This window comes from Thrips palmi, unplaced genomic scaffold, assembly GCF_012932325.1.
Source record: "Thrips palmi isolate BJ-2018 unplaced genomic scaffold, TpBJ-2018v1 HiC_scaffold_2, whole genome shotgun sequence".
Classification (NCBI taxonomy): domain Eukaryota; kingdom Metazoa; phylum Arthropoda; class Insecta; order Thysanoptera; family Thripidae; genus Thrips; species Thrips palmi.
Window position 1 is genome coordinate 3,130,201 of NW_023144629.1, and position 22,587 is coordinate 3,152,787.

General features: G+C 45.4%; 2 protein-coding genes across 10 annotated transcripts; one reads left to right on the forward strand and one right to left on the reverse strand.

Annotated features, from left to right (window-relative positions):
* Positions 1 to 3,670: 3,670 nt before the first annotated feature.
* On the forward strand, positions 3,671 to 5,671 carry LOC117646822 (glutathione S-transferase 1-1-like). The gene is made up of 6 exons (XM_034388059.1): positions 3,671 to 3,840; positions 3,947 to 4,098; positions 4,376 to 4,434; positions 4,517 to 4,658; positions 4,868 to 5,035; positions 5,117 to 5,671. The coding sequence occupies exons 1-6, from the start codon at positions 3,768 to 3,770 to the stop codon at positions 5,267 to 5,269; spliced, it is 747 nt and encodes a 248-aa protein (XP_034243950.1). The 5' UTR covers positions 3,671 to 3,767; the 3' UTR covers positions 5,270 to 5,671.
* On the reverse strand, positions 5,669 to 22,364 carry LOC117646820 (kinesin-like protein unc-104). Of its 9 annotated transcripts, none has more exons than XM_034388053.1 (38): positions 22,244 to 22,364; positions 21,324 to 21,447; positions 20,405 to 20,512; positions 20,248 to 20,321; positions 20,078 to 20,156; positions 19,837 to 20,003; positions 19,580 to 19,758; positions 19,231 to 19,486; positions 19,115 to 19,117; positions 18,874 to 19,031; positions 18,640 to 18,779; positions 18,242 to 18,283; positions 17,281 to 17,400; positions 17,061 to 17,194; positions 16,869 to 16,979; positions 16,550 to 16,751; positions 16,382 to 16,435; positions 16,079 to 16,287; positions 15,889 to 16,003; positions 15,637 to 15,788; positions 15,372 to 15,553; positions 14,735 to 14,878; positions 13,690 to 13,827; positions 13,472 to 13,590; positions 13,209 to 13,379; positions 12,957 to 13,131; positions 12,781 to 12,871; positions 12,562 to 12,683; positions 12,323 to 12,474; positions 12,063 to 12,227; positions 11,751 to 11,971; positions 11,475 to 11,664; positions 10,108 to 10,355; positions 9,781 to 10,031; positions 9,460 to 9,706; positions 9,247 to 9,377; positions 9,062 to 9,163; positions 5,669 to 8,970 (listed from the first exon to the last, which is right to left on the reverse strand). In XM_034388053.1, the coding sequence occupies exons 3-38, from the start codon at positions 20,502 to 20,504 to the stop codon at positions 8,847 to 8,849; spliced, it is 5,268 nt and encodes a 1,755-aa protein (XP_034243944.1). In that variant the 5' UTR covers positions 20,505 to 20,512; positions 21,324 to 21,447; positions 22,244 to 22,364; the 3' UTR covers positions 5,669 to 8,846. The 9 variants fall into 9 exon arrangements, with proteins under 9 accessions (XP_034243944.1, XP_034243943.1, XP_034243941.1 ...); XM_034388052.1 differs by having other exon boundaries at positions 11,484 to 11,664; positions 15,637 to 15,809; XM_034388050.1 differs by having other exon boundaries at positions 15,637 to 15,809.
* Positions 22,365 to 22,587: the final 223 nt, after the last annotated feature.

Here is a 22,587-nt window from a genome sequence, read left to right on the forward strand (position 1 = left end):
GGTGCAGGCCACAGCTCGGCACGGCTAGTACCAACACCGGCCACCTCGCTCGGGTCAATATATTTTGTTTCATACACAATTTTAATTACTATCTTTGGAATGAGCCCGCATACTACCCCGTATAAGGAAACCAAACGAGTATTAACCGAGAAATTTGAAAGGGAAAAGAAAAAATTTGAACTCTACACCCCCTCCCCAGTCTTAATGGGGAGGCCTCCTGCTTTACTTCGGTGTTCGGGATGGGAACCGGTGCTATCAGGTACCTGGGGTTAATCCCGTCAGCGACCCTAAGCGTTCGCCGGGGGACCCAGTAGGACCCCAAAGCTCAGGCAGCTGGGTGAGAGCACCCAGTACGAAGCTCTTTGAGGGGCGGGACGTAGAGTGAGACGACAGAGAGACAGAGAGAGACTCAGACAGAGAAGAGGTTTGGTGGGAGCTTCTTGTTTTCGTAGGGTTGGTTGTGTACCCCATGGTACCCCCACTGTCCGGCGCTCCCGTACCGAACATACAGCGTTTTAGGCCAGCTTCAAAGGACTTATCATCGCCTCCCCGACAAGTCAAGGAGGCACCACCCGCAACCACACACCGGGTGGTCTGGATTGATGGATCAAATACTCCATCGCTCCAGTGCCGAGGCCAACCCGCCGAAGCGGATTGCTTTTTAGACACCCACAGCGGAGTGGCCAGGTGAATGTGACTCTGACCACTACGCTATCACGCTTGTACGTCTGGCAGCGTGTTGGACGACGGGTTTGAGTTGCACTGGGAGGAAGGCGGTTGAAAAATGTAATGAAATGATGGGATTCGATCCCCGGACCCCGCCCTTGGGATCACACGACTTTACGCTCTCGGCCACCACGGCCCATGATGAGGGGACCGGCATGAGGTGGGTTCTTGACGCAACAGGACTCGACCGACCCGGTCAAAATTTCGCAAGAAGTTGGGGGAGTCGAACCGCCGACCCTAGCACTCAGAACCGACGCCTCTACTCCCTGGACCACCACGCCCCATGCTCGGAGTGGGCTCACGTTTACGGGTTTGAACCGCACTGGGTGAGGCAGTAAAATTAAATGGAAATATTTGTTAGGAGTCGAACCTCCGGCATGTGGGCCTGTTGCACACGGCTCCGCTCTCATGGCCTCGAACCACCACCCTTAGGATAGCAAGTCGAAAAAACTTTTGTGACGCTGGTATTCGAACGCCGGCCTGCGGTAACTCGATCCCACGTCTCTAACCTCTCGGCTATCACAGCAGTTGTGAAACACGATGGATCATCTGCTTTCATTAACGTTCGTTGAATGAGATTTTTTAGTACGAACTCTGAACCTCAATCTGAACCCCTTCGTCGAGCTATTTACACTCAGGTAGGCCGCTACGCTGTGGCAACGAAAGCGTTGTTCCATCGTGAGCGTTTGGCAGCATCGCAGCTGATCCACCTCCAAGTGCTTTGAAATGCTTGTCGCTGGCCTTTAGCGCCTGTGAGGTAGGCCACCGGCCAGTCTAGCCACACACTGCTGTGGAGATGGCGGCCTACCTCGCCCCTGCACTCGCAAGGGGCAAGGTAGGCCACCGTCTGCACTCCGGTGCGTTGCGGGCCCCGTCGGTGGCCCACCTCACAGGCGCCAAAATGGGCTGAAAACGGGTTATTGCTTTTAATGGCTAGCATAGCACACGCCGTTCTACCGGCGTAGATCGTTTGTGTGCCTCTGTTTTGCCAGTGCAGTTGACTCACCACCGCGAGGTAGAGGGCCAGGGTGCCGGCCAGCCGGCTGGCGGCGAGGACGTTCATGGCGTCGGCGGTGAGGTGCTGGTCGTCCCTCCGCGGCACCACCAGTAGCACCTTTAGCGGCGCCCGCGGCCGAGAGACGCCTTATATACTATAGCCCAGCCGCCACTGCGTCGCTGGAGTCGGGACTGGGCGAGGGGGCCGCGGTGTCAGGGCACGACCCGGCCCCCCAGCCCGCCCCCCGGCCCGCGCAGACAAACCCACCAACCGGCACAGTCCGCGCCAAAACGCCCAGCCAACGGCGGCGCTACGCGCTCTGGGGGTGCTCCTAGGGGGTAGCAACGCGGGACGCGGTGGCTTGGGTACAGTCACCGGCAAAAGAGACGGCCCGTCGCTACTCCGCGCGACAGAGGCCGTCGTTGACGCACTCAGTGCGTGGGATATCGATGCCTCTCGATCCCCACTGATAACGCGCGCAGTGTACAGGTCAGCTTGGTCGGCGTGTGGGCGTTGGCCGCGTCGCGTGCGGTTTCTGCCCGGACTGTACCGGACCCGCGGGAGCGAGGGGCATGGCCGCAGGTCCGAACATCCTCACAGCAAAGTTGCATGCTGCGGGGCCACCGCCGTGTCCACCGTGTTGCCGCAAACTGCAGCCGGACTGGTCCGGACGCGACCTCGCCCTTTCCAGCTTTTTGGTCCCTTTGGAGCTAGCCTCCTCGTCCCGCGAGATATTTTAACTTTTCGACACTGTTTTCCGTCGGCGTGGGGGCGGGGCCTGTTGTCGCCGCTGATGAAGGCGTCAGAACACACACAACCTGTTGCTAGGTGGAGGATCTGCCGGCTTCGTGCTGGAGCCAAAGTAATGTTTGGTTTGCCTCGCCTCACGCCAGTTAAGTTTGCCCTCACACACACACGCCGGCATGGACTCACACACACACACGCCGAGTCAAGTGTCAACATCCATTACCTCTAGGCAGGGCAATGACTGCACGGCTCGGCGTGTATTCTGCCTCGCAAACATTATGCATGCCCGAGACGGGTCGCGGGTCCCGGGTTCGAACACCGAGAAGTGCAGTTCCCCTTTTTCCAGAGGTGTGTGGCGGCGGGGTGAAGGGCGTAGGGGCCTCCACCGTGAAGGGCATGATGACTGTCCAGGACACGGATCGCGGGGCGAATCCCCCCCCCCTTTCCCTCTCTCTCCTTTTGTTGCGAGACTCTTCAGTCCTTTTAAAGTGGACCCAATGAACAAATTTCAATTTCAATTACACACACTCGGGTGGCGTCTCTAGTGAGAGTGAGATAAAGACACGGCGACAGAAGTGCTAGGGTTGCGGAATCCCACGCCCTGGCTGCGTTTAGTCGTGACATCAAATTGAAGCGCGCACGCCAGTCATGTCACTGCGTGTCACTGCCTCGGTCTTGCCATGAGTTCGTCGGTCGTTCGAACCGAAGCCGCGAGCCGCGGCGTATCAGGTGGCGCCTTGTTGATGGTGTGATGCAAGTCCCCGCTGATTAAGTTCGGCCCGTCATCCCGGCCGGCCTTGCCAGTCTGCGAACCAGCAGGCTAATTCCGAGAGCCGTCTGTCTCTCTCGCACCTGTACGTTACGCTCCGCGAGTGCGAGAGAGACAGAGCAATCGGAGCGCGTGCCGGCGAGTTGCCTGTTGCCTACGCAGTCAGCCGCAGGCGTTGCCGCCGAACGGGGCGGGGCTGTCCGAAGGGCTGTCCGCTCTCAGCGCCGCGCGCGCGCCCCGGTGTCCGAATTTCGAGATTCCGATCATCAGACATTCCGATAATCGTCAATCGGGCTCGCGATTAGCTTTCAACACACTCTCGAGCGTCATTCGCACATTCCCGCCCGTCCTCGTGCTCTCTCTCTTTCTCTCTCTTTCTTTCGCACCTGCCCGGCGGCGCCCTTATCAGGGCGGCCCCGACACCTCTATGTTCGATTGCATTGATGCCCGCGGTGGGCAGTGCCTGCAGTACCTGCTTTGGCGGTGCACTGGCGTGAGCGCGACGCGTTTTCAGACAACTCAGACAACATGGGCTGCATGTGTGCCAAGTCGGAGCCGCTCAGCAGCGCCAGCAACGGCGGTCTGGGCATCCAGAACAAAGGTAGGCCCACCGGTCTATAACGTAAACAGTGATAAAGTTTCAATTTCACTGAAAAGGAAAGGAAGAAAGTTGCGGGGATTTGAACCCTCGGGCGTTTCCCTTCCAGTGTACGACGGGCCGAAGCCCGTCCTGTACTACCTGAGCGCCTCGCCGCCCTGCCGCTCCGTGCTGGTGACCGCGCGCCAAATCGGATTGGACCTGGACATCCGCACCGTCAACATCCTGGCCGGCGAGCACCTCGCCGAGGACTTCGTCAAGGTAACGCGGCACGAGGCGCGGCTCATTTTAGGTGTACACAAAATTACGAGATCACCCGAATTTTACTGGGGATTCCACATGAAATTTTTGAAAATTGGTTCAAAAACGTTAAAAAAGAAGAAAGTTGCCTACCTACAGAGGCAAAGTGCGGCTTTTTGCCTACTTTTCGGGCGACCCGCTGCCTTCTGGAGCAGGCACAGCCTCCATCTCCCCCTGGACCAGCTGACTTGGCTTTCAGCAGAACCTCCTCTCAGGAAAGGCGCACTGTATGTTTCAGTTGAACCCCGAGCACACTATACCCACACTCGACGACGGCGGCTTCGTCCTGTGGGAAAGGTACGCCATTCTCTTACAGTGTCCCGCACTTGTTTCCTGGGAAAACAAAGGTTTTTTTTAACTCGGCCTTGTTTGGCTCCAGCCGTGCCATCTGCACGTACCTCGTGACCAAGTACGCGGCCCGCGACGACCTGTACCCCAAGGACGAGAAGAAGAGAGCCATGGTGGACCGTAGGCTGTACTTCGACGCCACCACACTGTACGGCGCCATCATCAGCCTCACAGTGAGTGTCCCTGCAGCCCGGTTCCGAGAGTCGTTTTCGTCGCTCTGCCTCTCTCGCACTCATGGGGTGTCCCGTGTGGGTGCGAGAGAGACAGAGCGACGAAAACGACTCTTGCATAGAGTCATCTGACGCGGGTTCAAATACTGGTCAATCTGGTTTTGCAACAATTCATTTTTCTCACGCTTCGCTTGCTCGGCTGTCTCGTTTAGAAACCCATCATCATGCGGGTGGAGACGCAAGCGACCGAGGCGAAGAAGAAGCCCGTCCTGGACGCGCTGCAGCAGCTCGAGAAGTACCTGGCGGACTCGGCGTGGGTGGCGGGGGACAGCCTCACCGTGGCGGACACGGTCATCGTGGCCTCGGTGGCCAGCGCGCAGGTAACCAACCGACCAGTCCCCCGAATTCAATCGATCAATTTTTCGGGCGTGTTTTTCTATGTGGATAAAATCTGTGTGCAGGCGATCGGCGTGGACCTGGCGCAGTACCCCAACATCGCGGGCTGGTTCGAGCGGTGCAAGACCCAGCTGCGGGGCTTCCAGGAGAACGCCGAGGGCGCCGCCATGTACGGCCAGTTCGTGCAAAGCCTGCTCGGGGCGCCGGCCTTCCCCTAGGTCTGCCCTCCTGCCCTGTCCCCCCTCTACCTCCCCCCAGGTGCGGATCCAGGATTCGTGTAAGGAGAGGATGACGCGGCGCTTTTTGCCTACTTGCAGAGTGAGGTTTGCCTACCTTCCCATCAGCCAGATTACGCGAGTCGTTTCTGCCGCTGTCTCGCTCGCACCCATAGGGGACGCCCCATGAGAGCGAGAGAGACAGAGCGACGAAAAACGACTCTCGGAATGAGTCTGCAGACGGCTTCCGTCCAAGGAGGGGGTAGTTGCCCCCTTTGCAGCGCCCTGGATCCGCTCCTCCCTTTTCCTTCCCAGCCCCCTTGTCGTTGATCTGTTTCTCCTCACAGACGACAGTGCGCACTGTGGTTTCTGAGGTCAGTGTAAATAATAAACCAGAAAAAATTACATCTTTGTATTTATTATCACATTAAAAGCCAAAGGAAATGTCCTTGCGTCACAAAATTAAAGGAGGCTTGATTAAATTGGTAGCTCACAATTTATTTAAGGCAGAAGAGTCGCAAACCAGAGCTAATCTTAGCGTAACAGTAAAGGAATCAACAATGAAGCGTTTGAGGTAAGATAATACTGAATTCTTTGATGACTTAATGATGATAAGGCTGACAAAAGCATGATTCACTGGAAGTTTGATGGAGATTGCCTTAATAGTACAAACATGATTTAAAAAGCAAAGCAAGTTTAAAATAGTTTTGATGACTAGTTCCATTGCTGAGTGCAGTAGAAACAAGAAAGACTGGATTTGTCAACTCCCCAATTCATCTTTTATCCTTAAATTTTGAAGAAACCTACATACTGGTAGGTCTTTTAGCAAATTGCTCAATAGTGTCAACAAAATCAACTTGCCATTTAAACACCAATAAAATGTGGAAACTTGGCCAAAACAAGCACATGACACGTGACATATAGACTAGATGTAGAAAACCTTACACAAGATGTCCTTTACAAAAATGTGACATGCTGCTGCTCATCTGTAACACTGGATAAAATTTCCCAGATCTTAAATAGAGAAGCAGTCATTGGCCACTATAAAGACAAAATACCTTAGGAACAAAGCTATCTAGCAACAAAAAGAACTTTAATTTTCTCTTAGTGAAAGAAATTTGCCACTTTCCCTAAACAACTTACCACTTAAACAACTAACAATAGCATCTTTCATACATTGACTTCCTTCTTACGAGACAAATTTACACAGGACCAAAAGGCACAGCACATTTACAGCTAGTATTGCAGTTGCAGTGAGGTATCGAGCGAATGTGCATTATTATTACAAGTGTAGGAAAAATATTGAGGTAAACTTGCACCATTTAACAGTATAAAAGCAAAGTCTGTTTGAAGATTTCAATACAAAGGCCTCACATAATGAGACTATAACTTCAAACATTTCAAGAGTAAAACAGTCGTTAACACTATTTCTAAGTATCTCTCTTTACCTCAATGCAGTATTATGACTACTTCACTGCTCCTTCAACTTCAATAGAAATATGGTACAGGATTTAAATTTTAAATGAAAAATCTCAGTCAAATTTGCACAAACCATTGGAATAAGTTGAACTTAAAATTTTAATCCTCCCAAAACATTAGAACCTTTTGCTGTCAAATATATTTGGTCAACATAATTACTTCAATGTTGCGTATTTAAGGTAGATCCAACATTGAACAAAAGCCCTTTACATGATGCAACTGTAGATTACAAAATGTTCAGGATGAAACATAGCACTTTCAATAGGAGAATTTATGACTTGGTCGGCTGATATGAACTATCAGCAGAGAAGTTGAATGAAGACTTTGTACAACTGTTTAAAAGGTTATCTTAGGGAGGACAACTAACACAACATACACATAAGGAAAATGTGGCAAGGTTTTCATACACAACCAAAATTAGATGGCTTTCATAATTTTTTAAATGTTATCTTTCACATATAACTAATGGGGGTTACACTCTTAAAAATAATTGTGCACCAAATCTCACGTGTTCCTGCATAACTCCACACATTGACTAGAGAAATAGGAGTATCATGCGGAAATACAGTAATCAGCTAGCGAGTTATTAACAACTGAGAGCAGTGACAATCAGTGGAAATCTCACTCATACATTGTAAATTACAACCAATCCTTAAAGATGCAGCTTTACATCTTAATGCATGATTCATACAGCTACTCATCCAACCACTAGAAAATAGAATGAGTCATTAATAGCTTTTCGATCCAGAATTTTAAAAATACAAGTTCATTAACTGGAAAATGACTGAAACTTGAGAAATTATAAAAAAGTTGATTGGATTCAAATTAGAACAGAATAACTTATTGACTATACTTTCAGATTGAAGAGCTTACAAAAAGGCTAACACTTAATCATATCTGACTTATTTAAAAATATTTTTATCCGCAAAAAGAGAGTTAAGGACTCTAAGAGAGTTAAGATGATTGGATAATTCACAAGGAATCACAAAAAAGCATTCTCTCTACAGCACACATAAACTCTCACACAAATTTCGCAGGAGGAAACAAGTTGGCAATGGGTGTTGGTACGTTGGGGAAAAATTACATTCATTTGAAACAAAATGGAGAGGGCAAAACAACTTTGCAGTTCACTGAGATCTATGGAAATTAAAAAGAGGAGGGTTCAATTTTGTGGAATGGTACATGGCCGTTATGGACAGCTAAAATAAAAATGTATTGAACAGAAAATCTGACAAGCAAACACACCGGTTGAATTCAAGTCATGATTTCCTACCCAAAACAATTTCTACAGCAGTCAATTGAAACATTTAAATATGCATCACTCCCAACGAAAAGCTCAAGGACAAGCAGCACCATCTCGTAGCCTTCGGTATTTGCAGATTCAGCAAAGTACATCTGACACATAACTTTGGGTCTAACCAGGTATTCAAAAGAAATGGCACACTTCACAAAAGTCACTCAGAAATGGAAACTACTAAGTTACTATTTAAAATAAAAAATAAACAATCATTAAGATACAGAATATCATCAAGAGCACTGCTCCAAAGCTAAAACAATTATCACTGAAGAGTGAATACATTCACAAAATTCCAACAGAAACTATAAAAGTGTTTACAAAAATAAAAATAACAAAATAAATTATCACATCCGCCTATTGAGTCAACCCTACTCCAGGTCTTGTCCTTATTCTGCTTTACATTAGAAACAAACGACATCAAAGGAACCTTTCCAAGAGAAAAGGAAACATAAGAAAACCACAACAGTATGACAGTCAAATCTACCACTGGTAAAATGGCAATTGGCACTTTTTGTGTAACAAGCACGCTTGGCTGCCAATGTGAGCCCTCACAATAAAAAAAATATGCAAGCTATCTGTTGAGGCTAAGATACACACAACGATAATATTGCAATAAGTGGAAAGATCTATACTTTTTTTTTGCAAAGTCCCCACCCCATTCATGCATTCTCGGATACACAATAAAAATGGTCCAAAGATCAGACACCATAGGAGTATTCACAACATGAGATAAAGTCAGCGCCAAATTATAGCAAAAGAAGCATTGATGACCGATTATGACATTCTACAGTGGCAGAATAGAGGTCAGTTGGCGCCAGCTGCAACATCTTGGATGGGTTGAAGTGGCTGTTGCTGGTGGCTGGGACCATTCATGACAGGTATTGCTCCATTCCCTACTTGTCCGGGTTCTCGACGAGCTAGTTTGGACCTAAATTGCAAAAATTTAAGGAGTGTGAAAAGTTTGTTGGTTTAACACAACAAGATATTATACAATAATAGAACAAAGGATTGCATCTCACCTGATCTGCCCGGCGAGCAGTGGGTTGATAGCATACAACCAATCATGTAACTCCCTATCACTCAAAGTTTGCATGATGAACGAGCGGTGCTTGGTAGTCATGCTAGAAAAACCAAGGGTAGGACATTTGTGAAAACTTTGAAACCATTTAATAATAAATGATAGCAACCTAGTGAAAATAGGTACCTGAAAGAGTTTGGAATTTTAGATCTTTGTTCCTCTGAGAAATCAACCTGAGCTGTGGCTAGGTTGATTAAAGTTCGCTCAACTGGATCCTTTTCACTTCGGAAGATAAAGACATAGGGGCGCCGTACAGCCTGTAGGACAGAAGTATGTTTTGAATTGAAATACAGTAAATAAAAAATATTTATATATTCCTATTGGATTAAGTGTACTTACAACCCATCTCTTCTTCCAGCTGCCTGTGTTGTGTTCTAAGATATTCAAATAACCCTTGCGAGCAATGACAGGACTAATGCGGATTTCCTCCATCTCAGGAACGTACAGCACTAACTGATCCCGACATGGGGAAGATGCACCACTTGTTGGTGATTGGGGATGAATACCATTCAAATACAAGCTATCACTTGGACAGGTGCTATCAGGCCCTGGAAGAGCTCTTGAGGCTCGATCAGGTGAGAAGAGACTAGAAAATGAAGACAGTTGGTTAAAATTATAATGAAGTGCTTGCCTAAGGGCAATAATTAATAATATGCTTACTCCTGAGAGGCTGTTGAAGACATGCAAGAGGACATGTCGGTCGGCTCATCACCAGGGGATAAGTCTATCTTTGGCATTGGAAGATCCTTGTTAGGTATGCGCCCTTGAATTAACTTGACGCACTTCATCGTTAGTTCCCTTTCTCGGTCTGTCATTTCCCACGGCTCATAAACCGACTCATCAGGACTCTTGAGCTTGACAGGACTCGCGTGCCCCTCAGCATTAGCCTTAGCAACCATGTTGCACACCTCCTGCAAATGTAGTAAATATGTTTATGCAGGGAGAAAAGGTGGGTGAGAAACACAGAACCTTCTGTTTTTAGCTTACCTTTTCTGATTTGGTAAAATCATGCAACCTTGGATGAGGTGGCTGAGCCCGGTCAATTCCCAATCGCTCACGAAGTAGCAGCAGATGCCTCATCTTTTCCACTTCTTCTAACCTAGTTAGCTTCTCCAATTCCCATTGATGATCAAAAATTAGGGAATCCCCACGTGGTCTCCATCCATGCAAATTCTCTTCTCCTCTGACATAAGTCATACTAGTATCCAGCACACGACGCTGTCTCCTTTGAACACCTGAGAATTGACAAGCATATCATGTTTCAATAATGAATTGATCATTATGGAATATATTTTATTCCAGTCACAGTGCAAGGTCTCATTTATTTATTGTTTTTTTTTGTTTTTTTTTTTCAAATTTGAGTTATTTTAACTAAAAACATGTCTCAGGAACAATGTACAAAATTTAATTAGTTGAATTCTACTGAAGGCATTGGCACTTCATGGTCTATTGGGCTACAAATTAGGCTGCTAAACCAACCAGTGGATTAAATCCATGCATTGTAATGGTCCTAGGTAGGGTTCAATTTAAGATTGCAAAAGACAACTGGGGCAAAACAAAGATGGGATAGTTAAGTCAAATACTAATTTAAAATTTAAGGTGGTGTGCATCTAATGCACCAATATACTAACTTCTAATTGGAAATACTCCAGCTCATATGCCTTTAAAACTACGCACTTTCAGGGAACTTGGATACATGTCAGAGCTCAAAACAAACCAAGCTCAAGGACTGCTTGAAAAAAAATAATCACAAAATTGTTTATGGAAAAACTAAACCATGCAGTTAACTAGTAAAATCCACACAAAACCGGGGCATCAAGGTTGCTAGTCTTAACTTGACATAACATCATGCTACACTATTCAGACTAGAAGAGCTAGCCACAATACAGCTCAGAGTGAAATCTATACTTGATTTGAAGAGATTCTGATAATTTCCAGACTGTTTTGGGAGAAAACTTCAGTTCCATTCGATGACACATTCCAATAGTATCAGAAATGGCCTAGATAACACTAAACTTTCATGGGCAGCAAGCTGTATAGACATGCTTTTTACTGCAAAGACTCCAACTTGATTGCAGATGGACATCATGAGCAGAGATCTGCGATAATCTTGAACACCACATTAAACACAAACCGTATCGAACATTAATGGGGACAACACACATTTGGAAACAAAGCATGGTTGATGGTTGATTCTTTTTGAAAATTAACGTCATGTGTTAATTAAAAATGTTTCATTATTGTTTGTTTTCCATATTCTTTTTTTCATCTTTAAACTTAATAACATTTTTAAAGATTCACTCCTCATGCAATCAGCCTCTACATCTAGGTCCATCTAATGCGATGCAACAAACCTGGGCTACCTGCATCAGAAGCTCTTCTCAGCAACAGTTCATAAACACCAGTAAGACGGTTGGCCTCCATGTTGCGATAGTTCCCCGTGAAAAGATGTTTGAGTGATCTGGGTCCAGTGCGCGCATCTCGTCCATATATGACCATGCTCAGATCCTTTGTGATGATTGCAGGTCTTCCACAATTTTCCAGCTGTAACAAGTCAAATTGTTTCCATACATTCGAAACATTCAGCACTCCAATATGTAAAGGGAGACCATCAGTAATCAGAAATGTACCTCCATATATGCAGATATTGTCAAGAAAATATGTTCCCCATAAGGAGTAACTCGGTTTAACAATGGGGAATTGTGAAGGGAGCTGTCCCATGCTGCTTCAAATCTGAACACACAACGATCTTCCCCAGGAAGTTCCAAGTATTCCCCAGGGAACAGTCCCAGAGAGAGAACAGAGCTGTCACTGTCCTCCTCTTCTGGTTCCGGAGTGTTGCGGATGCGACCTAAGGATATTGGCGCACAGTTTATAGTGGAGGCTAGCTCACAGAGTCTCGAATGAGTGCAACGTTTTTAGTTTTAACTAGAACAACTCACCAACAACAAGTTCCCGCACATCTCGCCAACGCAGTTCATTAGCCATTTCGTGGACGATGGTGACGCGAATGCGCCGTTGAATGCCCTGGTGCAGGAGAAACAAGCCACGGCAAGGCAGTTCATCGCTGTGGTCGACCACAGTTGGAACATATTCGCCATTCGGACCTGGAATTGATTGTTAAATTAACAGGAGTTTATTTCATGAATTATTTTGAAAATAATCAGAACATTGACAGCGGCAGAGAGCTAAGTAGATTTACCTAGTTCACAAATTTCAAACCACACCAGCACATCATATTTTGAGTGAATGTGGCTGGTGCAGGGAGCTGGTGTGATGCCATACTTAGTTGAACGGACAGGAGGACTGATTGGAATGGAAGGGGGCTGCATGCGTTTTGGTGGAACTCGTACACTGTTGAAGAAAAAGAGGAGATTTAACACAAAAGTCTCAACTTGTGAGCAAAAGTAGCAAAGAATTAAAACTGTTTTCTTCCAGTACCTGTGGATGTCCTGCTTGGCATCTCGGTGAAGTGGGTGCTGCTGATAGTGGCCAAATACCTCAAACACTAGAGGTTGTGTTTTGAGATAATCCACAAAGGATTTGGTTACACTAACAGTTATCTACAAAGGCATGAAACACACAAAGTAGTACATTCAAGACAAAAGTGCAGCTATAAATAGGTGAGGAGGATACCCTTCACATTAGTTTGAAACTTACATTTTGAACATGGTAGAATCCAAGGGGCGCTCCTTTCCCAGTGTTCTTGACAGGCTCAGTGGAGAAAGCTTCATCATGTCGATGTAGGAAACTGTAATAAAATAGCATTTTTTTCCAATATAGCTCAACTAAAGGTCGGTTAAAACTATACTATTTTGAAAAATTAGGAGACTCACTTAAACTGGCAGAAAATATCAGCATATTCAGTACTGATGCCTACAGCTTGAAGAATGGTGACTCGGAATGTAAATTCTTTTCCCCCAACAAGGTGTTCGGGAATTTCATCGTCTTTTGTTTCAGGGACGAGTGAAAGATCGCCAACTCCATCACTTTTTTCTGACATCTCAGGAGCTTTTTAAGGAATTATAAGTTAGTTTACAAGTTTTAAGAGTAAAACTCAAATAATACACAAGATCCAAACTATTTACCTTCACTTTTTCCATCATGGCCCTCAACAAATCGTTCCTCCAAGCGCTCTGTAGTATTAGCTAGGAATGCATTTTTACTTTGGTAGCGTTTACCATTTGCAACCAGATCGTCATCAAAATTAATACGAGCTGATTGACGTACCCCACTGGAATGTTCAGTAGTTTCGTCATCTGAAAAATTTCAAAAACAAATAAAAAGGAATAAGATTACAAAGCAGAAAACTTTTCCTTAAACCCACAGAAGTATTGTGTGTGTTACTTACCCACAACAGCTTGGACAGCAACCCTAAGGTAACCTTTAACATCTCCTTTCTCATTGACCACAGCAACTTTATGAATAAGAGGCACTGGGTACATAAGGTTGCTCAGATACACAAATGCTCTGTAACAAAAAGAAAAACATTTTTATTTTTTTAAAATATAACTTACCATACATTACGTTTGGCAGGCAACAATGCTTCTGCTCATCTAAAAAACTTACCTGCCGACCATGCGGAACCAGGGGAACCGGTCATAAAATGGATCTCCGCCAGTCAGTGATTCTATATTGTAATCAGGGGATGTAGGAGAGAGCTCAGCTTCATTGTGGTACATTTCTCGCATTAACTCCAGCCGTTGCCTGAGGTAAAGAAAAAAAAACTTTTTTTGAGAAAAATTACAATGGAAACATCACAAGACAGAGTCTATCACAGAACAATCTTTCACTTCTTTTGCAGCTGGAAATAGCAACACATCTGGAGAAGTTACGATCAAAGCTGGTCCTTTAGAGAGCCAAACAAAGCACACTTACAATATGAGTAAATCAAGCTACATAAGGAACTGAAGAACAGACTTGATGTGCACATATACTCCGCTACAAACTAGAAACGTAAATTAAAATACTCATACAGTACAACTCTATGTGGCCATTAAAGCATAAATGATAAAGTTCCTCTGACATCATACAAGGTTTGCAAGATTTGTGCAGAAAATAAAACAAACATCAATTGAAAAATAAATTCTGCATCTGAATCAAGTGTTGCCCCTGGCGGGGTTTGCAGATGAAACAAAGACAAAACCAATTGCACTGTTTTTTCTTTTATAAAAAAATACCGGTTATGAGAAAAAAAAAGCAAGAGCGAGCTTGAAAGCAATCTAAGCCATAGAAGATTTCATTTAGCTATCTTCTTCACAGAAATAAATTGCAAGGTGACAACAAACATTACAAGATCTTGTCATAAGAAATCGATAATGCTGAAAATATGAAAGCAGAATCAGAAACATTACACAAAGATAGGATACATAATAAAAACAGATGACAGGAGAGACGAACATGCTGTAAGACAAGTGATGAATAAAATAAAAAGCATCAAATATAAAGCCAACAAGGCTCAATTTGTGTCCAGGTGAGAGCAGGAAGCAGGCTACAGTCTTGGGGGCTGAGACAGAAAATCAAAGTGCTGCAACAAAGCAATGCAACAATGCAAAGGCAGATGCAATGCACAAGGTGGAGCAGGCCGAACACCAGTTAGCCATAAAGGACCAACCTTGATGGCAACAGGATGGTTAAGGGCTTCTTATAAGAACACGGTGAGAAGCATTGGAAAAAGTCTTCTCGGCTCTGTTCTGGTGTCCCTGGGTCTGGACTAACGTCTTCATTGTAAATTTGGCGCATCAGTTCCAACCGGAGTCTACAAGGTAAAACAACGAGACTTTACCTCTGAGACCGGGGGTAGTTCAAACGATACTTCCATCAGAAAAAATGGAAGAGAGACATTTGTTTAAAGCTAGACCAAGTTAATGAATTTTTGGACGATATGCAGAGGCAAACAAGCGTGCCATAGAATTTAGTGCGTGTAAACTATGGTGAAAGAAAAACATTTGCAAAGTCTCCTTTTAAGTTTGTTGTGCATTACATGGCAAAATGCAGCAGGATCTACACTGCACTGCGTCCATACAACCAGGAATACGCTGATACTTTGAGAAATGAGCCTCAAGAGAGATGCAATTTTTATCACTGAGCAGATGACAAGTTTTACACACATCCGACCGAGTACACTTAAAATTTACAGAACTTGATCTACACGAGGGTTGAGGAAGACATGACCAGACTAAACGAGTAATGATCACATAGGGCTGCCCACTGAAAGCAAACAGAAGCTTGAACCCCTGGAACTACAGTACCTTAACTTGTCCAAAGTCCAATAGTGTGTGGCTCCATTCTTCAAGTCCAGTACTTCAACAGCAACAACTGTTCTTGGGAAGGGTCTTTCTTCATCATCATCATCGAGCAATGCTGAAGGAAGGAGATCAGGTGGTAGGGGAGAATACAGCGTGTCAGTCAATAGAGTGAACTGGAATTGAACCTGGGGGAAGAAACATTGTTTATCATATATGTTATTAACTCATGTTTTAATACTATTTTAAAGAAACAGTTATGATGACCAACCTTCTTTTTCAGCTCCACTGATATTGCATTAGCTTCTTTCAGAAACACAGCGTTGCCCCAAAGATCATCTCGTAATGAAGTAAATTGATGATATTTCCATTTGCGGTAACCCCATGCAGCTAGTTGGAATTCTCGATCAGACCAGTTGCATTCTGCGTCAAACAATGGGTTGACTGAAAATGCACACAAATGATAATGATATTGCATGATTTTAGGTGAAAAATGTGCAGAATAAAGATGCCAACTACAAACCAAAAATGTCCTCCTCAGTGTTAAAATCTTCAGGAGTGTATGAACTGTACATGGACATAGTCATACTTTGTTCCTCCACCTGCTTTTGAAGAGCATCAATTCTGGCTTCATAGTTCTGGAAAAATTAAATTGGTTTTTAAAGTCATCACGGAGTGACATTATCAGTGAGTTTAAAAGACAATGAACATACCTTTCGTTGTTCCTCAAATATATTGTCTGCTTCTTGTTTCTCTTTACGGAACTGTTCCTCTAGAGCCAATAATCGTTTATCCATCTCAGCTTTCAGATCGATACCTTGCTTCTCTAAGAGTTCTACTTGGGCAAAATCCCAATCCACTGTTTCATTTGCACTGGGTGTCTCAGCAGGAGATATTTTAGTTCCTGGCTGGTTCCCTTGAGCTAAATGGTCACGAAAGAAAAACAAGACAAATGCTCACAGACACTGTTTTATTTACAAGGAACCATTCCATAAAAAATTCAATCTATAACTTACGGTCCAGTTCATTTTCTGAAGCTTCAATCACACATGATTTGCGTTGTTCTCGAACTGCAATCAAGCAGAGTATCAAGTAGGTGAGTTTGAAAAATTACACAACTGTGTGGGAATGCAAATCAGTACAAAGAATGCAAGGATCCATTTCTAAAGTAGTCAAGAAGTTACCTTGATCTGGATGATTGAATCGAAAAACGTGGTTCTTTCCAAGAATGACTCTTGAGCCAGTCTTCAGGACAATTGCTGTGTTAATTTCCCGTCCATTGACATAGCACAGTGCTTCTTTCTTGGGCCTGAGTGTGACCACCCCATGCACATTTTCAAACACACAATGCTCACTTTGAATGAAAGAACCAGAAAGGTGAATGTCCTGCACAACACAAGACAACAATGATTGGTCAGACTTATTTCAATTTCAAAACTCTAGAATGGTTCAACATAGATTGGATTCAACTGAGGCGTTGAAAAGACACAGTCCAAACCATACCTGAGGAATATTAGCGTCACATGATCCCACTCGGGTCACTCCATCCTTAATGTAATAAATAAGACACTCTGACATGAATGGATCTTCATTGAGGTTCACCAAATGAGGAGTCTGAAAAAATGTATATAAGATAAGAAATTAGTTAACAGCATGGAAAAAATTATTCTGCCTGTTTTTAGCAAACTCTCTAACCTTTTTGGGGGAAAACACACCAACAGTTATACCATCTTCCTTGACAGCTACTCCCATTTCAGCAAAAACTGCTTCACGTTGCAAACGAATGGCTTCTGTTCGCTTCAATTTTTCCTCCCATGTTTCATTCAATTCTAAGAAATTAAAAGATAGAATTAAACATGGGAAACATCATTTGAAAACATGAAATTATTCTGGAAAAAAAAGAAATATATTTTACCTGCAATCAACTTTTCACTTGCTTGAAGCTGATCCACAGCATCTTCAGCAATGCTTGAACCTGAGGTCATGCGTGGGCGACCTCCTTCTGGCATTTTCATACGCATACCACCACCATCCTCTGGAAAAGTTCATCATGCACAAAAAAATGTTAATTCCAAGTAGAATTTTTTTTTTTTTAACTCTCCAATTAGCAGGAACACATGATTCATGCTCTTCTGAAGCAAATGGGGGGAAAGTACTGTAAGTACCGATGAATGCTTATGACCTGTACTAAGCAATGCACGCACATGCCAGAGTTCAAACTGTTAATGCATGGAACAAAATAAAAGTATGTAACATCATCTTTTTTCAAACCAATTGCTTTGCAAGCAAATTGAAAGTTTGCTAAAAGGCATGGACATAAAAGAACATTTTCTGCTAGATAGGCCAAATTACTGCCTTGGCCAAGACCCAAACATACATGATGCATAAAGCATACAAATGACAAAGAACTCTTAGAAAGAAGGGAAACACTCTCTTGAGCTAAAAAACAAGATTCAATAAAACTATAATTAAAAGCTCCATAAGCCTTGATGATGAATCCTGTTCAGCAGAATTCATACAAATCCTGTGCATACAATTACGTAAACTACACTAACTCTATGAATTTGTATAGACTACTACATTACTGTAACTCAATCACTCTCCTGTCTTATGAACATAAAAGCCGGGTTGAAAAACTTGAAAGCCATTTGGAAGCAAAACAGGATAGGCCTTTATGCTAATGCCACCAACTTGCTACATTAAACCTTGTCCACTTGGATACGAACACAAGGACTGTGTAGGCAATTCATAAGTTCCCAGGTACAATAATGAGGATGAGGTTTAGGAAGGGAGAAGCCATTCCAGACAAAGCCACAGTCGATGGAAATGGAAACCAGCAATGGCAGTTAATTGACATGCCCCAACACATTACTTACTAGAGGAATCTTTCTTTTCATAATAAACTTTTCCATCAGGCCCTGGGATGCATGAGGAATAGAATTGCAACAGGTGAACATTAAAATAAATTGGGGCTTGATGACTGAATAATGAATCATCCGTGCATTTAGTGGCAGGATAATTGAAGTATTTAATAGATTTTTCAAATGAGCTTTGAGAGAGACATAATATACAGACACATATATGGCAGTCCATAGATGATCTGCAACTATTCCATACTAACAATCAGTTTCCATAATGAAAGGAAAACCATGCTCAAGTCAGTATCTACAAACTATTCTCCAGGATAAGATCAGTCTAAACCAACTAGTTTTTTTTTTTTTGTTTTTTTTTTTTGCAATAGAAATTTAGAAAATTGATTAGATTTAAACTTTACCTTCTTGGACTTCAATCCCCTCAGCTTTAAGGAGATCACGAAGTCGCTGAATCTCCTCCTTGAGTTCTCGAATAAGCTTAGCATTGGCATCTTCATTCACAACAGCCTTGCATACAATCTGTTTAGCACGGTCCGCATACCTTACAACACACACACACAAAAGCAATGTTATGGACACACCACAATGGTTAAAAGGTGGACAGGAAAAAACACACAAAGGTTTGGAACACTTACCTCAGGGTGGACAGAGTCTCATCATAATTTATGTCAGCTGGACTGATGGCTGCAATCATTGCCGTTTTAGAATTGCCACCCAAATTTTCTCTTAAAAGCCATGTCAAAACAGAGTCACGGTAGGGAATGAAATCAGCTTTTTTCTTCTTCTTTGTGACCTGTAACGGCAACGGATCTTAAAATTATGCCAGTCACCAGCTGGATATAGCCCACATAAGCATTTGTTAAAACAAGCACTCACCGACTAAAGATGTTGGGAAGATAAGATGACATAAGATAAAAGAGTATATTAGTTAATATTTCACAGACTTTATTCAAAAAGGTCATAGGTATGTATGTACAGCTGAAAATACTCACAACTTCAGCTAATGCTGAAATAACTTTGCCCAGAGTAGTCAGGGACTTGTTTATGTTTGCACCTTCCTTCAAGCGAGTTCCCTTGGCACCAGTAGAGTCAGCTCTCTCAGACCCTGCCAGATCCACAAGAGATATTTTGCTCACTTTTTCTGTGGACAAGTTAGTCATTTCATCATGCCTAAGCTGAGTGAAGAAGATTGTAAAGACTGCATGTGAACGGCTAGAGGTTTCATTCATATTTGTGGCAGCAACAGTTCTGTGAAGAGGAAATAAAGAAAGTTGTTAAAACAAAGGCAACAATGACCACTCTCAATACAAACTGATGACAAGATAATAATCAGGCTGCTACCTGGCTTTGTTGCCTTCATCAATTAAATCATGGATATCTTGATAGTTTGTCACGGCCAATTTTGAGAGGTCCTCAACATAGGGGCCAAGAAGAGGATGCTCACGAACTCGTAAATTGCCTTTATTTTTAGGGTTCAGAAGATCCCTTACTCTCTCGCAGTAAATTTCCATGTAACTGACCTGAAAAGAAAGAAACAACGTCATAAGAACATGCATGCAGAGCACTCAGAATGACAGTTTTGTACTTCATTTACATACCTCGACTGAATAGTGGAGCAGTTCAGAGGTGGTGTCCGTGATACGATTAAACAAGTCACTACATATTTGAGGAATTATTCCTTCCTGTCCTTCTTCCTGTTTGCCCATCATTGTGAAGGATTTTCCAGCACCAGTTTGCCCATAAGCAAAGATACATACATTGTAGCCTGTTAAAATCGACAAGATTAATATAACATTGACAACCCACGATATAAAACCAGAAAAATTTAATTGTACCCACCTTCAAAGGCATGCTCGAGCATTTCCTCGCCAATGTCATTGTACACCATTTTCTGGGTTGCAAAACTTGGATCTGTTTCCTATAATTATATAAAACAAAAAGATATTTATATCTCTAAAAGCTAAAAATATTAGTGTATCAACCATAAAGAAACGGCAGCGTTTACTCACATCTGTGTGCGACCAGTACGAGTAGTCAAAATTGAAGTTCTTGTTGGCGTCATTTGTCTTTGGATTGGCTATGGCTATGGTGAAAAATTACAAAATGAATGTTACTGCAAGTTGTTATAGGTTGAGCGAAGGGAGAAAACAGCACGCAAATACTTACAGGTAGTATTGCCCGTCATCTCAATGATGCACTTGCTCTCCCTGGCAATCTCCCTGTTGTTGAAGGGCCGAACCCTCACAGCTACCTTGACCGACGACATTTTCACGTCTGTAAAACAAAGCAAAAATAGTCATTGGATCAAAGCCTTTGTTTAAGAAAATACAAAACAGAATATACAATATTTGCATACTTCAGTATCTTCCCTCTAGGTATCAGTGGTACTAATGAACATAGCTTGGTCAAGAAAAAGGGAGCACATTCGAAATGTGTGCTACGCTATCCCAATTGAAGTTGGGGGCATGGCTGTTAAGATTTCTTTCCGTCAAACTCCTTATCCTTCTGTCAGTCGTCTGACAGCAAACTAGGTTAGGGTGCCCATTCATAACAAAGAGATTTAAATCAAAATCATCACAGGAAGTTTTTAAGTATTGCCAATATGAAGTCACAAAGCCATACTTGATACTTTAGATAGCTTCGATGTCAAAGAAAATGAAGACTGTCTCAAAGGTGACGGACCGTATGGTATCATTTAATATCACCCTTATGGGGGAAATTCTGATCTGAATCAAATAAATCACTAGAGTATGAGCACCCTGAAGGGTTATGGGTTGCCTACCCTGCACCGCGCGAACTTTTCGCCGTTTTTGGCTGGCATCGCCAAACGCAAACGTTCTGAAACTCATTTCACAGAAAATTTTTGTCTTCGTTGAGGAATGTAAGCTTGAATTTGAACTTTTTTCATCGCCCGCCCCATGATTAGCTACGAAAAAGTCTGAATTGGTTGGTTGAATGGGTTTGCGGATCGCACGCAGCTAGGGGTGCGTTCCCTAATTTTGGATCCTGTCTGTTGGGTCACTTGGCCATGTTTTGGGGTTTTTCAGGTGCTGCTGCTGTTCATGACCCACGACGCAGTACCCACCCGATCAGAAGCAGACGACGCTCCGGACGACGAGTACAGACTCCGAGAAGTCCGAGAAGTTGGCTGGCTTCGCCGAGGCGGTCCTGGTGGCGCCTGGTTCCTGGAGCAGGCCGAGCAGGCCCAGCTGGAGAGGAAGACGAGAACGTTATGGCAGGGGCGTCGGCAAGCAAAGACGCAGCAGCTGTAACCGGAGCCGTGTCCTGGCGACGGTCGCGGGGGATGTTCTTACGTCAGCACTACCCGCCCCGCTACCCTACCGCCCCCGGCGCCACCCCCACGCCCCGCCCCCGCCCCCCGTCAGCACCAGCACCGCCAGCGCGGCCAAGGCCTGCTTCGGCGCGCTGGAGCCGGACCCGCGGTTTACGGGCGAAAATTTCCCCAGACGTCATCCCTGTCCGCTGCCTGTACCCCCGCACCGCGCCACCGCGGGCCGTGGGGCTGGCTGGGCTAGGCTAAGCCTCACGCCGTCCAGGGGGCGCGCGCCGCCATGGGGCCGCGCAGCAGCAGCAGCAAGCCCATACGGTGCGCCATTTCGGACCCCCAAGGGCGCCGTCGGGGCCGCGAGCCGCGAGTGCATGCTGAGAGGCTGCGGGGGCTGCTGGGGGCTCCCGAAGGCTGGGGGCCGAGAGCCTCGGCCGCAGCAAGGCGCAGCAAGGCGCAGCAAGGCCCCGTCGGGGGCCTCGGGGGCTCGGGGGCCGTCCGCCAAACGGATCGATGGGTGCGGGGCGAGCGGAGCGCGGCGGGCGGACCGAGTCCAGCCGGGGCACGGTGGCCGCACGCTGGGCTGGGCGGCTGGGCCGCGCGTGCACGACCAGCGCGCCAGCGGAGCGACGGCCGCGTTTTGGCGACGCCAAGCAGTGCGTCGCGGAGGTAGGGTTGCCACCCGGGCTGGTGACCAGGGTGCACGACGGCGTACTCACCAGCGAGGGCGCTAGGACGTCGCGCGGCCCATGGTGGAACGGCGGACGCTAGACACGGACTCGACGGCGGACCAGACGGAGGGCACGAGCGAGGCGACGACTGTCGAGGGCGCGCCCCGCGTCCCGACTGCCCGAACCCGAGGCGCCCCGCCGCCACACCCCGCCGCGCCCCGCCACGCCCCGCCGCCACGCCCGCCACGGCGCGCGAGGGTGGCCGCGAGGGGTGGGGTGACGTCACGGCCACACCCAATCGATAAGAACTATACTCCGCGGCCCGGGCTCTGGGCGGGCCGTCCGGGCGGGGCGTCCTGCCTTGGGCTTGTGTTTCGCGCCGGGGGTTGCAG